This window comes from Cygnus atratus, chromosome 13 (genome assembly GCF_013377495.2).
Source record: "Cygnus atratus isolate AKBS03 ecotype Queensland, Australia chromosome 13, CAtr_DNAZoo_HiC_assembly, whole genome shotgun sequence".
In the NCBI taxonomy this organism is placed as follows: domain Eukaryota; kingdom Metazoa; phylum Chordata; class Aves; order Anseriformes; family Anatidae; genus Cygnus; species Cygnus atratus.
In genome coordinates this window covers 6,718,779-6,736,571 of record NC_066374.1, presented here as the reverse complement: position 1 = coordinate 6,736,571, position 17,793 = coordinate 6,718,779, and the positions used below count along the sequence as shown (strand labels likewise).

The following is a 17,793-nucleotide window of genomic DNA, read 5'->3' as shown; positions in this document are numbered from 1 at the left end:
TGTTCCATTCCTTAGCAGAGAGAATATCAAAGGAAAAACAAAAGCTGTCTTGACAGTGGTTTAAAGCACAAATACTAACATGCATTGCCCCATCCTCTTCTCCCTTTATAGCCTGCTCCCACAGAACATGATAGTGAAGCAATCAAAAATATTTATTTTAAATAAAATCAAATCTCTCAATGGGGAGCGATTACAGAGCACACCTCAGGTTGCTTATACAAAAAACTGAGCATATCGAGTTCTCAGAGAGCATTTAATGCCAGATTTCTAGCTGAACATTTTTAAAAGCCAACGTGCATTTCTGTATTTCTCATTATTTGTTCAACATAAACAATGTAGCTAATCAATAAAGAAGAGAACGTTTTTCCTTTTGCTATAATTAGCAAAAGGTTCTTAATTTCTTTTTCAGTATTTTGTGTTTGCCACTGGACATATATATACACACACATCTGTGAAGGAAAAAAAGCATGACCAATTTTCATCATTTGTTAGTTCAGTTTGAGTTGATTTTTTGCACTTTATACTCTGAACAGTACATCAGTCGCAAGGCACAAGCACTGTGTGCAGTGCTGCCGCTGAAATACAGGAGGGAGGAATTCCCAAGCACCCACTGGAGTCAGCTCGCTGTGGAAAGGTGGAGGGGAGGGCTCAGCATGGCACTTACTTTTTACTTTTCAGGCAACTGTAGAATCCAGCCATGGTCCTTCCCCGGAGGCGTGCGTGCATTTAATTCATCCTTGTGCGTGGATGCCGGCACAAGGACTCTGCAGCTTCGTCTCCTGCTCACCAAATGCCCCCCCCTGCACACAAGGAAGGCAGCATGCCGATGCAATTACTAGCCAGATAAAGTTCCTGATCTGAGGCCCTCAGACTCTGCTGAACTGGGTCCAAGGAGGGCTGTGCCTGCTCCATAAATGGTTATGAATTGTTAACTCCCCCTTTTCCTGTCTCCTTCCAGCTCGTGGTAAGCACAGCATCCTAAGTGTAAAACACCACATGGCATTTGATTCTGTCTCCCTGCGGGACTAATGAGAGGGTTGGTTGTAATTAAGAGGCAAAGAAGCCCTGAGGACATTATATCGTTGCTGTTATTTTTTAAACAGAGAGGCTACAGAAAGTACTGCACCGTCTCTGAAATAACCACTCAAAACAGCCGGCATTCTCCAGCACACAAGGGGTGCGCAGGACCTTCCAGAACAGGCGTTATCCCATCTCACTGTAAATCACGACCTATTCTAACATGCTACCCTGCACATTAACAGGAAAAAAAAACCCTAAGTCCCTGCAATATTGCAAGGTCAGGAGAGAAGCTCTGGAGTTTCAAGTAGCCAGGACACCCCTGTTAGAAAAATACTGCCCTGTGGCGATATATGTAATGTTGGTACTCGCTGCCACAACTCAGGAGGTCCTCACTGGGCAGCGAAGGAGGAAAACGGCCGTGGTTTAATGCTGGGAACACAGCCCTGGGATACCCAAGCCCCAGGACAGTGTAGCTGCACCCGTTTCTGGCATCACACCGCATTCAACTCACGTGGCAATCCCCAGGCAGCCAGTGGCCCCGGTGAGGTGAAAGCAGAGGTGAGGTGAAAGCAGAGGTGAGCACCGCACATCACGCTACCCGTGGCAGCCAGGGTGCACCAGTCAGCACCAGCAGCGGCGTCAGCTCCTGGAGTCGCACCGCTTGGAAGGATCTCTGCTCTTGATTTAAAAAAAACACACACGTGTGCTTGAATGCAGTAAGTTCATAACTCTCATTGCTACAGAAGATTTATGCTGAGTCCTATAAAAGATCGGTAGAAAACTGCATTTGTTCTCGGCTAGTAGATAATATTTGAACATTTTGGTCTGGCAAGCCAGTAAGGAGTATTATACAAGTATTTCTATATGAGGTCCTCTTACAAATTGAGTAGCAAGACTAGATCTAAGTTGGATCAGTTCTTCTAGAATATTAGGAAAAAACATTTTAAAACATTTCCCTTAGAAGTCTGAGGAACGCACCTCTGGCACAGAGTCCCAAAAACGCCTCTGCTACAACAGTGCCCTACAGCGCAGAACTTTGCCATCTCTGAATGGACATCTCCATTTCTTTATTTTCTTTAACACCTGCGATGTGAAGGAAAGCCATGACGCAAATAATAATTGACATCAAGTGCAAGGGCCATCACAAACAGAAACCAATCATATTCTAGTCTAGTTTCACACTTAACAGAAAAGAGAAAGCTTCTACAAGCAGCCAACTTCAATGCCATCCACAGAAGAAGAGCAAATCAAACCTGACCTCAGGATGTGCCTTCTCTTTGGAAAAGACACAAAAACACAGTTGGAGTTTTATCCAAATGAGTTTTACTGTCGTCCTGAATTACTGCATTTGTCACAATGGCTCCACACTGAACTTCTCATCCTGAGAGGTAAAGGCTAGCTAGACTGCGTTAGTCTCCACTCATCAGAGAAAGTCCGCAGGAAAAAAAGTCAAAACCAAGACTGGTTCTAGGGTAACAACCCCCAGAAAGGAATTCCCAGGGATTACTGGGGAAGCGTTCTCACTGGCTTGGTGTACTAAACCTTGGATGGAGGACTGCATCTGAAATCTGCTTGGCATTTAGTTCAGAAAACACTGCCAAAAGAAACCTTAATAGTAAGAAATGAAGGAAACCTCATTGGAAATTCATGTTTGTATTTAAAAGCAAGAAAGATCAAGTGGCTTTCTAGTGGGAAGGCCCAATCCTAAAGCCAGTTGAAGGATGTAATCCTGATGGCTTTGGAAGAATTTCATCATTTTAACTGGTGTAGAATAAGGCCCTCAAGCTTCAAAAGATTCTATTTTTTGCTAACGTGAAGCAGATTCCCTGCCTCCTAACCACCTGAGATGGTTTGTGTTCAGAATGTTTCCTTTCATTAGTCTTTTGTCTTTCATGTATTTGGTTTTGTCTTGAAGTTACTTGAACATGCAAATCCTCAGCTGTTGGTTTTCATTTAGGTCAAACGCAGTCCTGTTCCCAGGAACTGGCAGTTTCACCACACACATTTAGAAAGATCCTTACTTTCCAAGAAGCACTGGTAAACAGTCATTAAAAATAATTACTCCACCTCAGGATTTAATCCTTTTTGATTCTCTATCTCCATATCAGTCTCCAAGCCACTTCATGGTAGCATTCCTCTGATTTTTCATTGCTAGCCCAGCTCCAAATAGCCCCACACTGAGCTTTCTGGGGATAGATCCGAGCTCTTAGATGTTGATAAATATCATGGCCCCAAGTCCAGAGGTAAATCAGCGCAAGTAAGCAGTTACGCGATGCTGATACAGGCCTTACAGCCAAACAGGAACCGAGCTGCCATTAGCTCGTTACCTGTTAAGTGCTAAATGAGTGGGCTGCTCTACTGCCAGTTAATTAATTAAAGCTGTTTTCAGCTTGGAAACTAGATGAACACCAAATAACCACAGAATACAGAGCCTGGCAAAGCAAAGATGGCTCTTTAAAGATAGGAAAGAGAGCAAGTTCAGCCACCTGGATGCTCAATCAGATCTGGATTTCCTCTAAAGTCTATGGCTTGGCTTGACCGAAATGGCCCATTCTAGGCCCACTTTGACTTGAAGATTATGGCCTTCCCCCTTGACTTCTTCACGCTCACTGTCATTGCTCTCCCTCCACAGCCCAACATCCACACCACCCTCTGTTACCACCGTACTTCCAAATCTGCCTCGCTTTGTCTTCCAAGTCTGCAGGCAGAGCAAGAGGCCCAGGTGGCAAGCTGCCGGTCCTCGGGGTACCAGCAGGGATGGAAAGGCAGCGGCAGAGCTCCCAGCGCCTGTCAAACTTTCCGGGTTTGTTAGTTCCTCCAGAGACAAGTCTGAGCAAGGCCCTGCAACCCGATCACTGGGAAATGCTTGCACTAAAACACAGCTCAAAATCAGTGAGTTGTTTCACAGGCACTTTCACCTGGGCCACTGCAGGAGAGACCTCTTCAAAGTAGGTAACCAACAGCAACAAGTAATCCAACAGGGGAAACTCGAACAGAGCTGAAAGCCCTGGCTTGTTGCCACAGACACTTCCTACACACATACACGGGATACACACCCGACAGCAGAGGTGTCAGGAGCTACACACACCACCAGCAATTCAAAATACGTTTCGTGTCCATCAGATCTACTGCTTTTCTTGCTGCCTCTTGCAGCCAGATCTCCAAGGGCTGACCATGTCCTCGCCTCCTGGCTCTCCGGCAGCAAACGCTTCACGCTTCTCAAATGCCCACTCGAAGCTGGCCTGAGTGGAATCAGGACACGTGCGCAGTGCAAAGCAGCAGGGATGGACCAGACATCACACAGCTGTGAAAATACACAATTCACAAACTGTGTTTAAACATGGCTGTCAGATTATTGGTTTTTTAACCTATTTTCAGAACGAGACAAAAGTTTCCTTTGGATTTTTCACCACGCAACTGTAGGGGTAGGAATAGAAATCCTACCAGAAACTGATAGGCCATAACATTGCAAATTTCCAGTACATTTTGGTGTCTCTGAATGGACTTCCTGCATCACAAGGTACACTTTGGTTTCCTGGGGTCATCACAAAAACGCCAGACCATGGAGCTCTGCACACAGTGCACAAGCCTTTTGCAGCCTTGCCCTTGCAAACCATGCAGCAGTTCTCAAGCTGGGGCGAGGCATTTGCTAGGAGGAGAGGGGATGGGGCTGGATAAACTGAAGCAGCCTGTTTTGCCTCTTGCCACCGTTCCCTGCTACGGCCAGCCCGGGCACCACATGCCCTCCTGCATCCTTCCACACAGCTGGAGCCATGCAGCTGCACGGTGCCTCCCCTCCTTCCAGGGCAGGGCTGTGAGCTCTCAAAAAAATGATTTTTCAGTTTATTTGTTGAACCCTGACTAAGTAAGCCGGTCAGTGTCTGGACACCAAATGAGGTATTTGGGACAAATCCAGCAAAATCCAAGTCTAGTTTCCAGTTCTCGTGCTGTTACCATTAAGCAATGAAGGCTAGGTTCATTGAGAACTTTCAGACTAAATGTTATGCTGCGCTTGATCATGCCTAAGTATTTCTAAAACTGTGCCGTTCCAGCCGACCTGCATGTAGAGCATTCCTTCCATTATAATCTGTAATAAATCCTACACAGAAATCAAACCATATTATTGAAAGGCACTTCATACCACAATTCTCTTTGCATTTGGCACATGGATCGTTTAACTGTGTGCTAACATAAATGTGACTATCAGGGAACACCTTCCTGAAACAGAAACAGATTTAACTTTCTTACAAGTCAGATTCCCGGGCTGGCAAATGGGCCTGGGTTGGGGAGTTTCAGTGAAAACCCTTCAATAATAAAGAAATAACTGAATACGCATCGCTGTTAAAAGCTGCACTATCAGGGCTGTAAACAAACCGGGCTGGAATCAAACACAGCACGCTGCAGAAAACAAAGAAATGGAGATAAGAGGATTTCTGCCTTTCTGAGTTTATACATCCATCTGTGATTAATATTAGGCTTTGACCCTCGTTTTCCTCCTACCTCTGAAAGCAGAGTATAGCCAGGGGCCTCTAACTGTGCCCTGTATCAGCTTTTTATTCATGCATGTGAGCCTGAAGAGCCATGATACTTGCTCTGGAGTCTGATTACTGTATGTTGATCTAATTATGTCTGGTTTTACACTCTGTGTTCAATGCCTGGGATTTGGGGGATTTTTGTTGTTGTTGTTGCTTTTGTTCCCTGTTAGATGTCTTTCTGCAATCTCCTTCAATAAAAAGAACATTTCAAAGGAAGCAGCAATACATATAATCTCTTTGATTCTAGTGTTTGCTAATTCTGAGTATGAACTGTTTCTCACAGTTTACCACTAGCATGCTATCTTTACCTCTGAGGAAGGAGTAAACCTCAGTATGGTGTACCCAGTGCACTACTGATTTCTGAAATATGGCAAAAAAGATAGCGGTATGCTAAATCTGTCCTCTCTAGTCTGTGCCTCCTTTGTGTCCTCACAACCATGAGCTCTTGCTGGATTATCTGGAGATGAAGGTCAGACCACGTGTCGTTCCAAAGGTAATTTCCCAGAGATTTGCAGCAGGATCACAAATATAACCTCAGACTTCAGTGTCAGAAAGCATCAGCTGCCAAACAAATAATACAAAGAAGTGTTTGTTTGACATTTTAAAAATTTACAACAACTGATTTGCATGTAAACACGCCATTATTTATAGAGAAACTAGCAGTATCCCTGTATGCATAGACAATATAGCCAGGATGTGCTGCTTCTCAAGTATCTGATTTTTTTCCATCCAAGATCATAAATCTAAATTCTAAAATTTTAATGAGTCTGAATGAAAAGCAGATTTTTATTTTTTGACACAGTGGAAGAGCTTGGTATTTCCTGTGAAAATACGAGCACGGTCAATATTTTATATACGGGGAAACTGTAGCTCTTTTGTCTAAATTTGGGTAGCGCAGAAGCTGAACAAAGGCGCTCTATTTCTACCCGTTATGACTTAAGAAAATACCATGTTAAAAAACATTAGGTTCCAACAACACAACTTTTCCTTCTCGGTGTCCAGACAGGCACCAATATGCAAGACCATCTGGAAAGAAACGTGAGAACACTACGTAGCTACAGGCACATGGTTCATTGCCTAGTCTAGATGTTGAACATCAGAGGTAACAGTTATCGAGTCTAAACAAATATCCTGAGACGACTTGAATAAGGAATTGAGTTCTCCACACCCCATTCTTCCCAAATTCCTCTCTAGGGATAGATCCAGTCAATGTCCTTGCAACACTCCAAGCTCCCTTGGAGACAGATCAGAGCTACGCTGCCAGTAATGCTTGCACTGTGAATAGCAATCAAGTTTAATGACTTCCCATGTATATTAGTTTTGCATTAATGTCGGCCCACCTCTCCGACAGAATTACTCCTGATTTGTTTGTACAGGTATAAGCAAGACGAGAACCAGGGACTCACACATCTGGAAAAATATTCCTAAAACCATCAGCATCCTGAATTTCTATTGCCACCGAAATAAAAATTGAGAAGTGAAGGTCATCTCAGATCCCATCTCCCTGGCTGTCGGCTGGAGTAATAATACGGGAAATCACGGAAGCACAGTTCTGAGGAAAGGGCTGTCTGACTCCAGTGCCTGCAAACACAAGGCTAAAGATAAAATGACCATTAACCTTCAGAGAAGGGCAGTGAGGTCCCGGAACGTCCTGCCTGCAGGCTTTATTGCTCCAAAGGGAAATGAACAGAAAAATACAAGTCAAAACTGCATACTATTGACATTTAACTCAAATTAGTAGGCAATGGTAACATCTCTTTCTTTGTTAGCTTTCCTTTGTATAAAGGCACGAATGCAGTATCTGTTTCATTTCACAGCCTGCAAAATAAGTAGAAGGTATTGAGTAACAACAAATTTACTCCCACCACTTGATATCTGCAAGATTAATCACAAGCACCAGAGCTGTGTCCCTCTGCACAGAACAGAGTATTACTCCCTGCTGGAGATACAGCTGGGAGAACTGAGGCTGAGGAACTCAGTGACTATTCCAGAAGCCATAAACTGCAACTGAACCCAAAGTTCCTGGTGCCTGGAACAGTCTTTTAGAGTCTTTTCCCATCCTCCCTCACTCAATAAGGACAGCCAGAAAGCCCCTACAAGAATAGGCACCCTATAAATATCTGAGATAACTTTAAGTTCACTAGCCAGCCTTCAGCTGTGGGAACTCTTACAGAATCACTGGCATCAAAATGCTGGGTTAAATTAGAAATCAATGGCTCCACCTCGCGATTTGGCCCAGCCTGTCCAGAGCTTTAAAATCATCACATAATAAAATACTCCCCATCTTGAGCCAATTTCACCAGAACAGTCCCATACCCCAGCAGAGTCCTTACACAGCAGTGCGACGTGTCACTCAGATTCAAGTTCTGGGAATCTTTAAATATCCACAGTTTGCTCCCGATGGTCTCTTAAACATGTTGGCGCTGGTCCCATCATAATGGGAAGGAGAAAAAAAAATCTAATAAATATCTAGAAGCAGGAAATATGCTAATTGAAGAAGAAATTTGCCTAAAACTGTTGAATAGGCTACAGTTCTGAGTCACCGAGTCACTTAACCATGTGCTTAGGTTGGATCTCTGCTTGGTCCTTCCCACTCCGAAGGGTATGACCACAGGACTGCGTGTACTCTCGAGCAACACACTGAGCTGATGGGTCCTCTATCACCACAGGACCAGCGGGAGCTGAAAAAGCTAGTTAAGAGTCACGACAAACTGAAGTCCGCTGCTTTAGTGTCTTTCTGCCCTACCAGGGGGACTGGGAAACTCCGGCCCTGTTGCTGGTCTGCAGACACCACACACCTGAAATCCACTGGCATCGCTTCACGTGCTGATTCCTGGCTACCAGACTCCTGCCATTTCAGCAGTTTCCGCCCAGTGAAACACCAGCTGACACTGGTATTGAACAGAGCCCAGAGGGCAATACAGCCAATACTGCCCGGTGTGGGACTCCTCGAGCCCTCAAGGGACTCTGCGCTGCCTGCAGATGAGCTAGTGTGAAGCCGAAAGCTACGCTTGGTCGGTGCTCAGCTACAGTTGGACACAGAAATGCTACGCAAGACCTCCGTTCATTAAGGAATACTTACACATAATGTGAATTACAGACTGGATAGTATTTAAAAGCTACAAAAGGTTGCTGAGTTAGGTTACAAGATGGAAAATGACTTTGCACTGCCTTCTCAGTTACAGAATACCTAAGCTGTAATATTTTCTCACTGTGGATGAGATTTGGTATTTAACTGAGGCAAGTAAAACACTAATGGGACTTCTGGATTTTCCTCCTAGATTGTGCAAAGTTCTTTCACTACAAATTCATATGTAAGTGATAAATATAATAAGATGTTAAAAAAAATAATAATATAAAAAAAATCCTAGGGAAATGTCATTAACAACTAACCAGTAGTTAACAACTACTGGTAAAAATGTTGATATGCTGAAGCTTTTATTCTGATCAGAGGCTGTTAGAAAAACAGCAAATACATCAGCTCTGAAGAATCCCACATCCACTACATAGGCAATGCCCCTTTCACCAGAACTAAACCACCTCCAAAATCTGACCTGTTTCTCCTTTGGAGGAAGGAGGCTACATGACTGCTGATGCTGTGAAGCTCATGGTAGAGCCAAAGCTTTTAGCCCTCTGGTAACTGCAGAACAAAGAGCAGCAGTGGTGGCCACAGGTGGAGGGCCAGCAGAGAAGAAGGAATGTAATCACCAGAATCAGAGCACTTGCATTTCTCATATTCCTTTTGTTTCTCCTTTTCACTTCCACAAAAACTCTGGTGACATTCTTTGTAACACAGTTTCTTCAGGCTCATCACAATAATAATGGCTGGTTCGCTCCCTTTTTTCTCTTCCCCTCTATTTAACCTGGTTTTACACTGCTTCTCATTAAAAAGATAACATAAACCCATTTGCATAGTCTAGGAGCTTAACAAATCAACTAAAGCAAGAACTTCAGAGATAAATGATAGACTTTCCTTGGCTCAGATTTCTTGCTCTAAGCTGATTTATTTTAAGAATCTTAATATTTTAATATATTTCTTGTACAATAAGATAGCATTTTTAATTGTTGCAGAATCCACAGCTTTAGGTGTTTAACGCTCATTAAATCTTCTCTTCAGACATCACAGTAGCAACAGTGATAACGTACAAAAGCTAGATCCCCAAAAAAGAAAATGAGCATTAAAAAAATCCACTGCTTGAAGACGTACATACTAATAGTTAACAATATGTACAGAAACAGTCTCACATGGTTCTGCTCATGGTATCATTAGTGCTCTTGAGTTCTTAAGAGGAAGCAAATACATTGTGGTTTTGAAATGCACTCTGACGTGGAATAACTGCATGCTAAGTCTCTTTCAAAGGACCAAAATCTTTAAAACTTAAAAGCTTTATGCATCTGTAAATATGGTCTTTCATAATCTATCTGCAAAAAAAGAATGAAGAATTTTGAAAAGAACTGCCATCCCCACGGCACACAGAGCAGTGCTGAAATGGCACCTCCAGGTGGCTGCTTTCCCAATCAATGCACAGGAGGCTTTCTACGCCCGTTCTCTATTAACATCAGGTTCCTATCCCCCTTTGTTAAATACAATTTAAAGAGTTAGTTATATAAATCCACAAGCTCCCTATGAGGATCTAAATCATTTCCTGGTAGACTCAAACATAATGTATAGCTTGAAAAAGAAAAAAAAAAAAAAAACACAAGGAAGCACTCTCATACACACTCCCAGCTTGTAGCATGTTCCTGGATAATTACACTATATATATCGGACTACAGCTGAAATTTATAGAGAAGCTCGTGGACCATTTCTCAAATGCCATGCCAACCACACAACTAGCTTTCTTTCCCTCACCCTTTCACTTCTTCCCACTGTGGTAATGAAATGTGCCACACAAAAAAACAGAGGGCAAATTCAGAACTCAGAAATCCTGGCACTGCTTTGACAGAAAGCACGTTGAGAAATGCCTCTTTTGTAAACCTTCCCCTGGCCGTAATTACCAGTGCTTAGGAATATAGGAAGAGCTCCTTGAACCGGAGGGATAGGTTTTATCCTGGCAGGTGAGGAAGAGCTTCAGACCCCTGTTATCTGCCTGCACATCAGCAAGAGGCCTGGGAACAGTTGCTGGTTTGCCAGGTACCGTGGGCTAGGGTGAGGCAAACGTCCCCAGATCACACAGTATGGGCTACAACTCTAATAGAAACTATTATTATTATGTAAAAAAAAAACAAAAACTATTATTATTATGTAAAAAAAAAACCAACACCTTGGCACTGAAAAGAACAAAGATGGGCAAGAAATCAGCCAAACTGCAGCGGCCTGAACGCCTTTGGTGCTGGCAGGTGTCCTTCCCACTTATCCTACTGGAACACAAAGCTGCTCTTGCGAAGGGTAAACTGGGAGAAAGGAAAAGACACACTCGACTGCAAACTACTGTTACATTTTCTGGCCAATTATAGGGATTATATTTAACAGATTTCTGTGAACAATAGCGGCCTCGTCTTATTTGTAAGTATCTGCTGAATGTAAGAGCTGTATGTTCAGCAGGAAGAAGAAACGGCTGAAAGAGCAGATGAAAATCCGAAGAACGGCAGTGAAAGCACGAGAGGCTGTCTAATTCCTTGACATACCATTTTGCTGACGTTAGCCCTAGGGAGGGCATCAAAGTTGTAAGCAAAATAAAAGTATGTGCACTAACCTCTATTTTCCCCCACAGACTTTTAAGGAGCAATTTAAAGAGGAGTTGTGAAATAAGATCCTCGTTACTCCCTACAGTTTTAAGAGCTTACAGTAGGACAGCCACCCCAAATTCAACACTCCTGAGTCAGCACAGCTACACAGTGGCTTAAACAAGTGAGTATTTTGAAAATAGTATTTGGTATTTCAGTTTCTTAATTGCTACAGGTCCTGCTTTCAAGCTCTGTGGCTGCATATGCATCTTGGCAGTATTGCCTGGTCAGAAGAAGGCTTTGAGTCTTGCACGACCGTTTGGCTGTGTGAGCTATGACCTGAGGAGATATCATGAGATTTACAGGGAAACTGCAGTAGCTTGCAACAAGGAGGGAGGAACATTAGTTAAAACAATCCTTGTTAATACCACCGGCTGCAAATCTTAGAGTCTGCTGCTCGCCAAAGCGGTGGTTTCAAGTTCCAACCTGTAGCACTCTTTCCATCGCACATACAAGCTGTCAACCAAAGATACAGAGATAAGCCTCTCCAGATGGAGAAAAATTTATGTAGCTTTATGCTTAAACTACACAATAAACCGAGCTTAAACTGACAGCAGAATTGGCAGTTTTCTAGAAACTTATCAGAGGGAATGCCAGGGAGACAGGCGTGCATTTCCACTAAAACCAAAGTCAAGTAACAAAATCTCACACAACGTTTTTGAATTAATTTAGAAGAAACTGATGAAATTCAAATGGCATCTATGCTTGTGGCATTGGCATTGCTTTTGCAAGCTATTTTAGACTTTAAGAGGATGTGCATGCATCTGTGTGCGCATGACTCAACATGATGCTGGTGGCATTCCAATAAAGTCAGGCCACTGCTGCTCGAGTCTGGGCCATATCCAGAGCTCATTAGGATCGGTGAGAGTCTTTCCACTGAGTTCAGCCCCTCGTATCGTTGCCCAGGCTTGCGGTCTGAGGTACAGCAAGGACTGCAGTCACGCTGCTCTGCCCCCTGCGTGACTTATTGCACAGCAGGGCGTTTATGTTATATAACTAAAGATATTGAGACCAACCACATCGCACACACCATCCTCAGCACAAACATCAGGATTACTGAAAATCCTCAGGAAAAAGAAAATAAATCAACTCCCTAGTTTGCTGAACCCATGTGTAGTTTCTCTTTGTTTGTACAGAAAGAGTTCACATAAATACATATATATGAATGAATCTCTAACATACTTCAACAGTATCAGATACAGTAAGCTTTCTGGACTAAGTTGTAGTGGATTTTAGCAGAGATTAGGCAGTAAGGGTTGAGGATGTGTTTGCTGGTATTAAACATACTAGGCTCTCTCCCACCTACACAAAGTATTGTTCATTTTGCACACATTTTTCCAGCTGTTAAACAATAAGCAACACCCAGTATTTGCAAGTGCACAGTGCTTTCTTGTGAAACATTCTACATAACCATGGGACTCTAAATAAATTTGTTTAGATTCTAAATAAATGAGCCTAAATGGGTCTTTGGACCAAGCACAATTTCTCATTTCTTCTTTGACTGTCCCACATCTTTTTCTGGTAAAAGAAAACATAGTTGTGCTTTTGTCTGCAGCACACTCTGACCAGTAAATTAAACCACATTTCCAGCGCAGAGAAACGTTAACTGTTTCAAAGAAGCCAATGCCAGTAAAACTTCTTAAGTTGCAAAACTGAACTTTGTGGGTTAAGCCTCTGCTTACCAGCTCCCAGAAAGACTTAAGAAAAGTCTAGAGAAGTAACTGCTTCCCAAATGCCTGAATACAGCCAAAAACATGTGCTGTGGGTTCCAAAGGACAAATAGTTTTGAGTCATCAAATCTGCACTGGGCATACCTCCGTCTTTTTGGTCACAGGAATCTGAGACATTTCAGAGAACTTCCATCAAATCTCCGATGGAAACACAAGCAAAGAACCTAAGTGGAAAGGTATTCCAACCCACAATGATTTTAGAAAACTGAGAAATTTAATTTGGGTTCATGTAAAATCTAAATAACTTGGCTTTGCATAGCAGAAAAAGCATGTAGTATACATACGTAGCTGCATAAATTTGCAGTTGTATTTGTTTTATAACAGCAAGAGTTGTGTATATTTGCATTTCTCATCGTACAATGTATCTGCAAAGATGTAGGAGTCCTAATTATCATGTAATGTATTGTGTGAGAGAAAAACAAGTAGAAAACTCGCTTTCATGAAGCTGTTAATAACAGATAATGCCACTATACTTTCTTTGCTAAGACTGTTTAAAAGGGTCCCACTGGTAAACTTCAGGTTATCTGTAACCTCCTTCTGTTTCACCAAAAAGACAACACAAAGTGTAAAGACCCCACAGTGACTGTAACCCCAAGGGATCAGAATGCGTATTCTAGGCCATATCCTTCCACTTCTCCAATCCTCTACACCAGAGCTGTGATTACTAAAAACCCATCTCAATCTGCATCAGAGGAGCTCTGCTGATGGCGGGGGTCCAGCAGAGGAGCCTGCTCACTCAGAGATTGCTGCAGGACGTGGCACAAGGACAGAGCACAGCAGCTGGAAGGGAAAGGCACGGTTTTGAACAGCACTTTGAACAGCATTTGGACCAAATGGTAGAAAAGCCTGGAGGTGGTGGTTTTCAGGGGCCCTTGCATACTCCCTGCTCATCATACCTCGATGAAAAGCTCATTACCTTGATGAAAACGCTTGCCTTTACCTGAGCCACTCCTACCGGCACAAGAATTGCATCGCAGGAAATTCATCAGAGATGCCTTGTGGTTAAGGCTTTGCTCCTGCACACAGCTGTTAGTGAGATCATGCTCTTACACCACAGACTGTATGAGCAAACCAAGCACAAAGGAAGCAACACAGTGGCCCTTTCCAGCCTGCTACGGGTTTCATGCCCGCGATGCTCCCTCTGCCGCTCTTCTCCTGCCACCGCCACAAACTGGCTCCAAAGAAAAAGAGACAGGGTGGGAACAAAGGGAGAGCTTCCCTACCGTGTGTTGAAAACTGGGTTCCACTGGATGGCTGCTTGGCAAGCTAACCGCGTGTCCGAACCAGGCATGACTGAACTGCCTTCAACCATTTAATAAAATCAGAAAACCAAAGATAAAACCATGTCTGCAACAGACAGAAATCTGGCTTGTACCTGGAAGCGTGTCTAATCAAACCAGGCACCCAGCTGATTTTGGAAAAAAAGCAAGTGATATTCCTTCTACGTGTCTGTCTTGCTACTGCTGCCGCCTTTTTTTACTCAGCTTCCCCATCTTGTCTGTGCTGCTTTGGATTTGGCCATCTAACTAAAGCAGAGCAAACAAAGGCAGCCAAAGCACCCTCCTCTGTACTCAACTGAGGGTCTTAGAAGCAGATTTCAGCTACACAGAAATGTCACTCACACTGAGGTGAGAATCCATGCCCGTCTTGTTGCATTTCTGTTACTAAAATGCTGCAAGCTTACACCTAGAAAACTCTGCCATCCCAGTTTATTGATACTTCCCCTCTTCTAACCACTAAACCTATTAATGCTGTAGTTGGTTGTCAATTCAGATTGAAACAGAATGGCCTGCTCTGTAGCAGAGGTGGCACGCCAGCAGAGTGGTAGAGGAATAACTGGTCCCACTCCAGGGATATAATGGCACAAGCAGAGATGGCTCACGCACTCAGAAATGCTAAGTAAATGTCTCCAGTGTAAGCAAAATGTGGGCCTTGTGAAGGACATGTGTACATGCAACAGGTATAATTCCCCTACCTGACACCAATGGGACAGAGAGAATAACAGTTCCTACTCAGAAACAGCGCTACTGATTTGACTCATTCTGTGAATGGTCTGTTTCCTTCATGTCATCCAGTTATTTCAGTTATTTTCCATACAAAAAAAACCTCCTGGCTCATCGAACCTCTAAGCAAATCCAAGGAGTTATTCTCAGGAAGCCAGGGATTTTATTTACTGTCAATCAGCGTGCTTTCTAGGGACACTGAGACTGTTACACTGCAAGAATCATACAGACTTGCATTTTCTTGTTCTCCTTGCCTTTTCCAGAAGTATCTCCAGCCTGTCCAGATTGTTTTTGGCATCTGCTGCCTTTCAAAAAGGAGCCCAAACCGAGTTCTCACCTGGACCTTCTTCTACAGTTAAAAGGCAGCGAGACTTCTCCCCCACATCCTGGTGCGGTTGCTGTACAAACTGACCAAGCGAGCCTTCTTGTCACGGTGACCGTCAGTCCTGTTCGGCATGACTGAGCCAGAAGGCACAGCCCTGGCAGCCCGACAAGTGAGCACAGGGCTGGTGATGCTACAGCGGAAGGATTTGAGTTGCAAGCTCACATCAGTATGTTTCTGAGGAAAGAAATTCTCCAGCAGACTTTTCCCTCTGAGCAGTCCCTGCCTTTCCAACACCCCTCTCTGAGGCTTCTTCTAAAACTTGGTAAATAAAAATTTCATCTGGAGCTGTTTTATGCTGCAGATGTTTAGCCATTTATTGCTAGGATCTTGAGAGCCTTTAGCACACTGTCATCCTCACAGTGCAGGGTTCTTTCTTCTAGCACTTAGCTGGATGGCAAGGAACACAGCTAGGCAGTCAGAAGATGTAACTGTAATAATAAGCAGTAATGTGACGGAGATGGATATTTTAAAAAAATAAAAAGCCCAGCAGAAAGACAGCCTATGCTTTTGATCTGAGGACTAGACATAATTCAGGACATTCCTAGGCCAGGTGCCCGCTCTCTGTACCTGGAACAGACCCACTCCAGCAACAGCTTAATGTAATGTCTGCTGCCAACATTAAGAGCATGTTTGGCCTGCAGGACCTCTGCAGATGAGGGAGGGGTTCTGTTTTCTTGGCATGGGTTGGCACTAGTCAGTAAAAGGAGAGCGAGATACCAGCTTGGCAGCAGCGGTCCCCATATCATCTGCCAAGGTAAAGTGTATCATGGGGAACGCAGACAAAGCACGCTTTGTTTAGAAGCACAAAATATGCTCTAAAAGATTCATTAAATATACCAGACAATTTCTAAAGCAAAAACAAAGCAGTAAGAAGAATGCTGAGGTAGAGTAGAGCTAATTTTGCTTTATCTCTAACAAATTTATACTGCTTAACAAACAAAGCAAACAAACAAAAAAAGGAATACTTAAAAACTGTTCGGTTTACTTGTTTACTTTGATTTTTAAGGATATGAAAGTTATAAGTTCTAGTGCTGTTTTCTTCAGTAAAGACAAAGGGAATTGCCCAGAACTGCTTTATCACCCTATCTCATGGATGTAGTTAACAGAATGGTTTCCAGGAGGAAACTATTGTTGTCTACAGAAAGGTAAGAAAAAAATGTGGGGGGGGCATAGCTAATGCCTGTGGTATTTAACTGGAGCTGGGGCCAACTCAGTTCTGACTTGAACTTCAGCTCCATTGAAATGTATTGCCAAATAAATGTGCTAGCAAGAAATGCATAACAAAGGCCCTGTGAATGTAGATAATTCTAAGTGATGTATCATAACTTTTTTATGTCCATTTATTTCTAAATATCTGTTCTCTTTTTTTTTTTTCCAAATAACATGCATTTTGAGGTATATGAATATTTTGGGATATGCTAGAAGGTTAAAAAAAATGAAATTGGGCAACTTAATTTGCAGTACCAGTGCTCGTGTGGAAGATAACTTGAGATCCTATCAATCTTGGCAGTGTTTCCTGGCCCTCCTTTATCTAAGAATGAATTGTCCTCGCATGGTTTCTCTAGGATACTAGGCATTTTCCCTCCCTTCAGTGCCTGGTTCATGGTCAAATTCAGGGTTGGTGTTGCTTTGGAGTTTGGGTTTCTCCTCTGTCTTGAATAAAATGTAAGCAATGAAAGAAAAATCTCCACATAAATTTCTGTTTCCACATCTATTCCTCTAACATGTAAAAATCAACATGACAAAATCTAATCGTTTTGTATCGATGCTAACCAGAATTAAGTCCCAGTTAGGTAATACAGCTCCTAATTTTAATAATTCTGAAGTTTAGGAGATTTATCTAGTATCCCAAGTAGGATCAAAATCCAGACCTGCCTTATTACCAAATACAAGTTTCTGTCACCAGATCCATGAAACAAGGAGTTTTTCAAGTTAAACAGCGGCTAGAAGCAAAAGTCAGCATATACCAAGGCCCAAGTGCTGATCAATAAAACACGGAGCTTCCCAAATCAGACAGCAGGTGGAACCAAACACCATACCTTGCAAGGGCAGAGCCATTATGTTTAAAGATTGTACAACTGAGAGGTCTGGGGTGCATCCCAAAGGCAAAACCCTTCAACGGCAGCCCTGGCAGCACACAGAGTTAAAATTCCTGACGATTAGGAAATAAATGAAATGGACTGTTTCTTGTTGTACTTAACTGAATGTCCCAATGATAGGTCCCATTTAAAATATCCTTTATCCACTGAAGCAATCATCTGAACCACCTGCCAAGCTACAAGGTTAGCACACTGCATCTCCTCTGAGTGATCTTACTGACTTGTGCAAGGGGAATAACGATACTCTGACTGGACATTTATTTATTTTCGTTAAAAATGGTGGTAAGGACACAG

At 43.0% G+C, this 17,793-nt stretch overlaps 1 protein-coding gene across 3 annotated transcripts in view; it reads right to left on the bottom strand.

Annotated features, from left to right (window-relative positions):
• KIAA1210 (KIAA1210 ortholog) overlaps positions 1 to 901 on the bottom strand; it is a 43,934-nt gene extending 43,033 nt beyond the window's left edge. For 2 of the 3 annotated variants that reach the window (XM_035541231.2, XM_035541244.2), the window contains exon 1: positions 665 to 883. Coding sequence is in view for 2 of the 3 variants with exons in the window: in XM_035541244.2 (XP_035397137.1) it covers positions 665 to 726 (62 nt within the window). In the remaining variant the exon portion in view is untranslated. Of the gene's footprint in view, positions 1 to 664 lie in introns of all 3 variants that reach the window. The other variant, XM_035541235.2, reaches the window with a different exon arrangement.
• Positions 902 to 17,793: the final 16,892 nt, after the last annotated feature.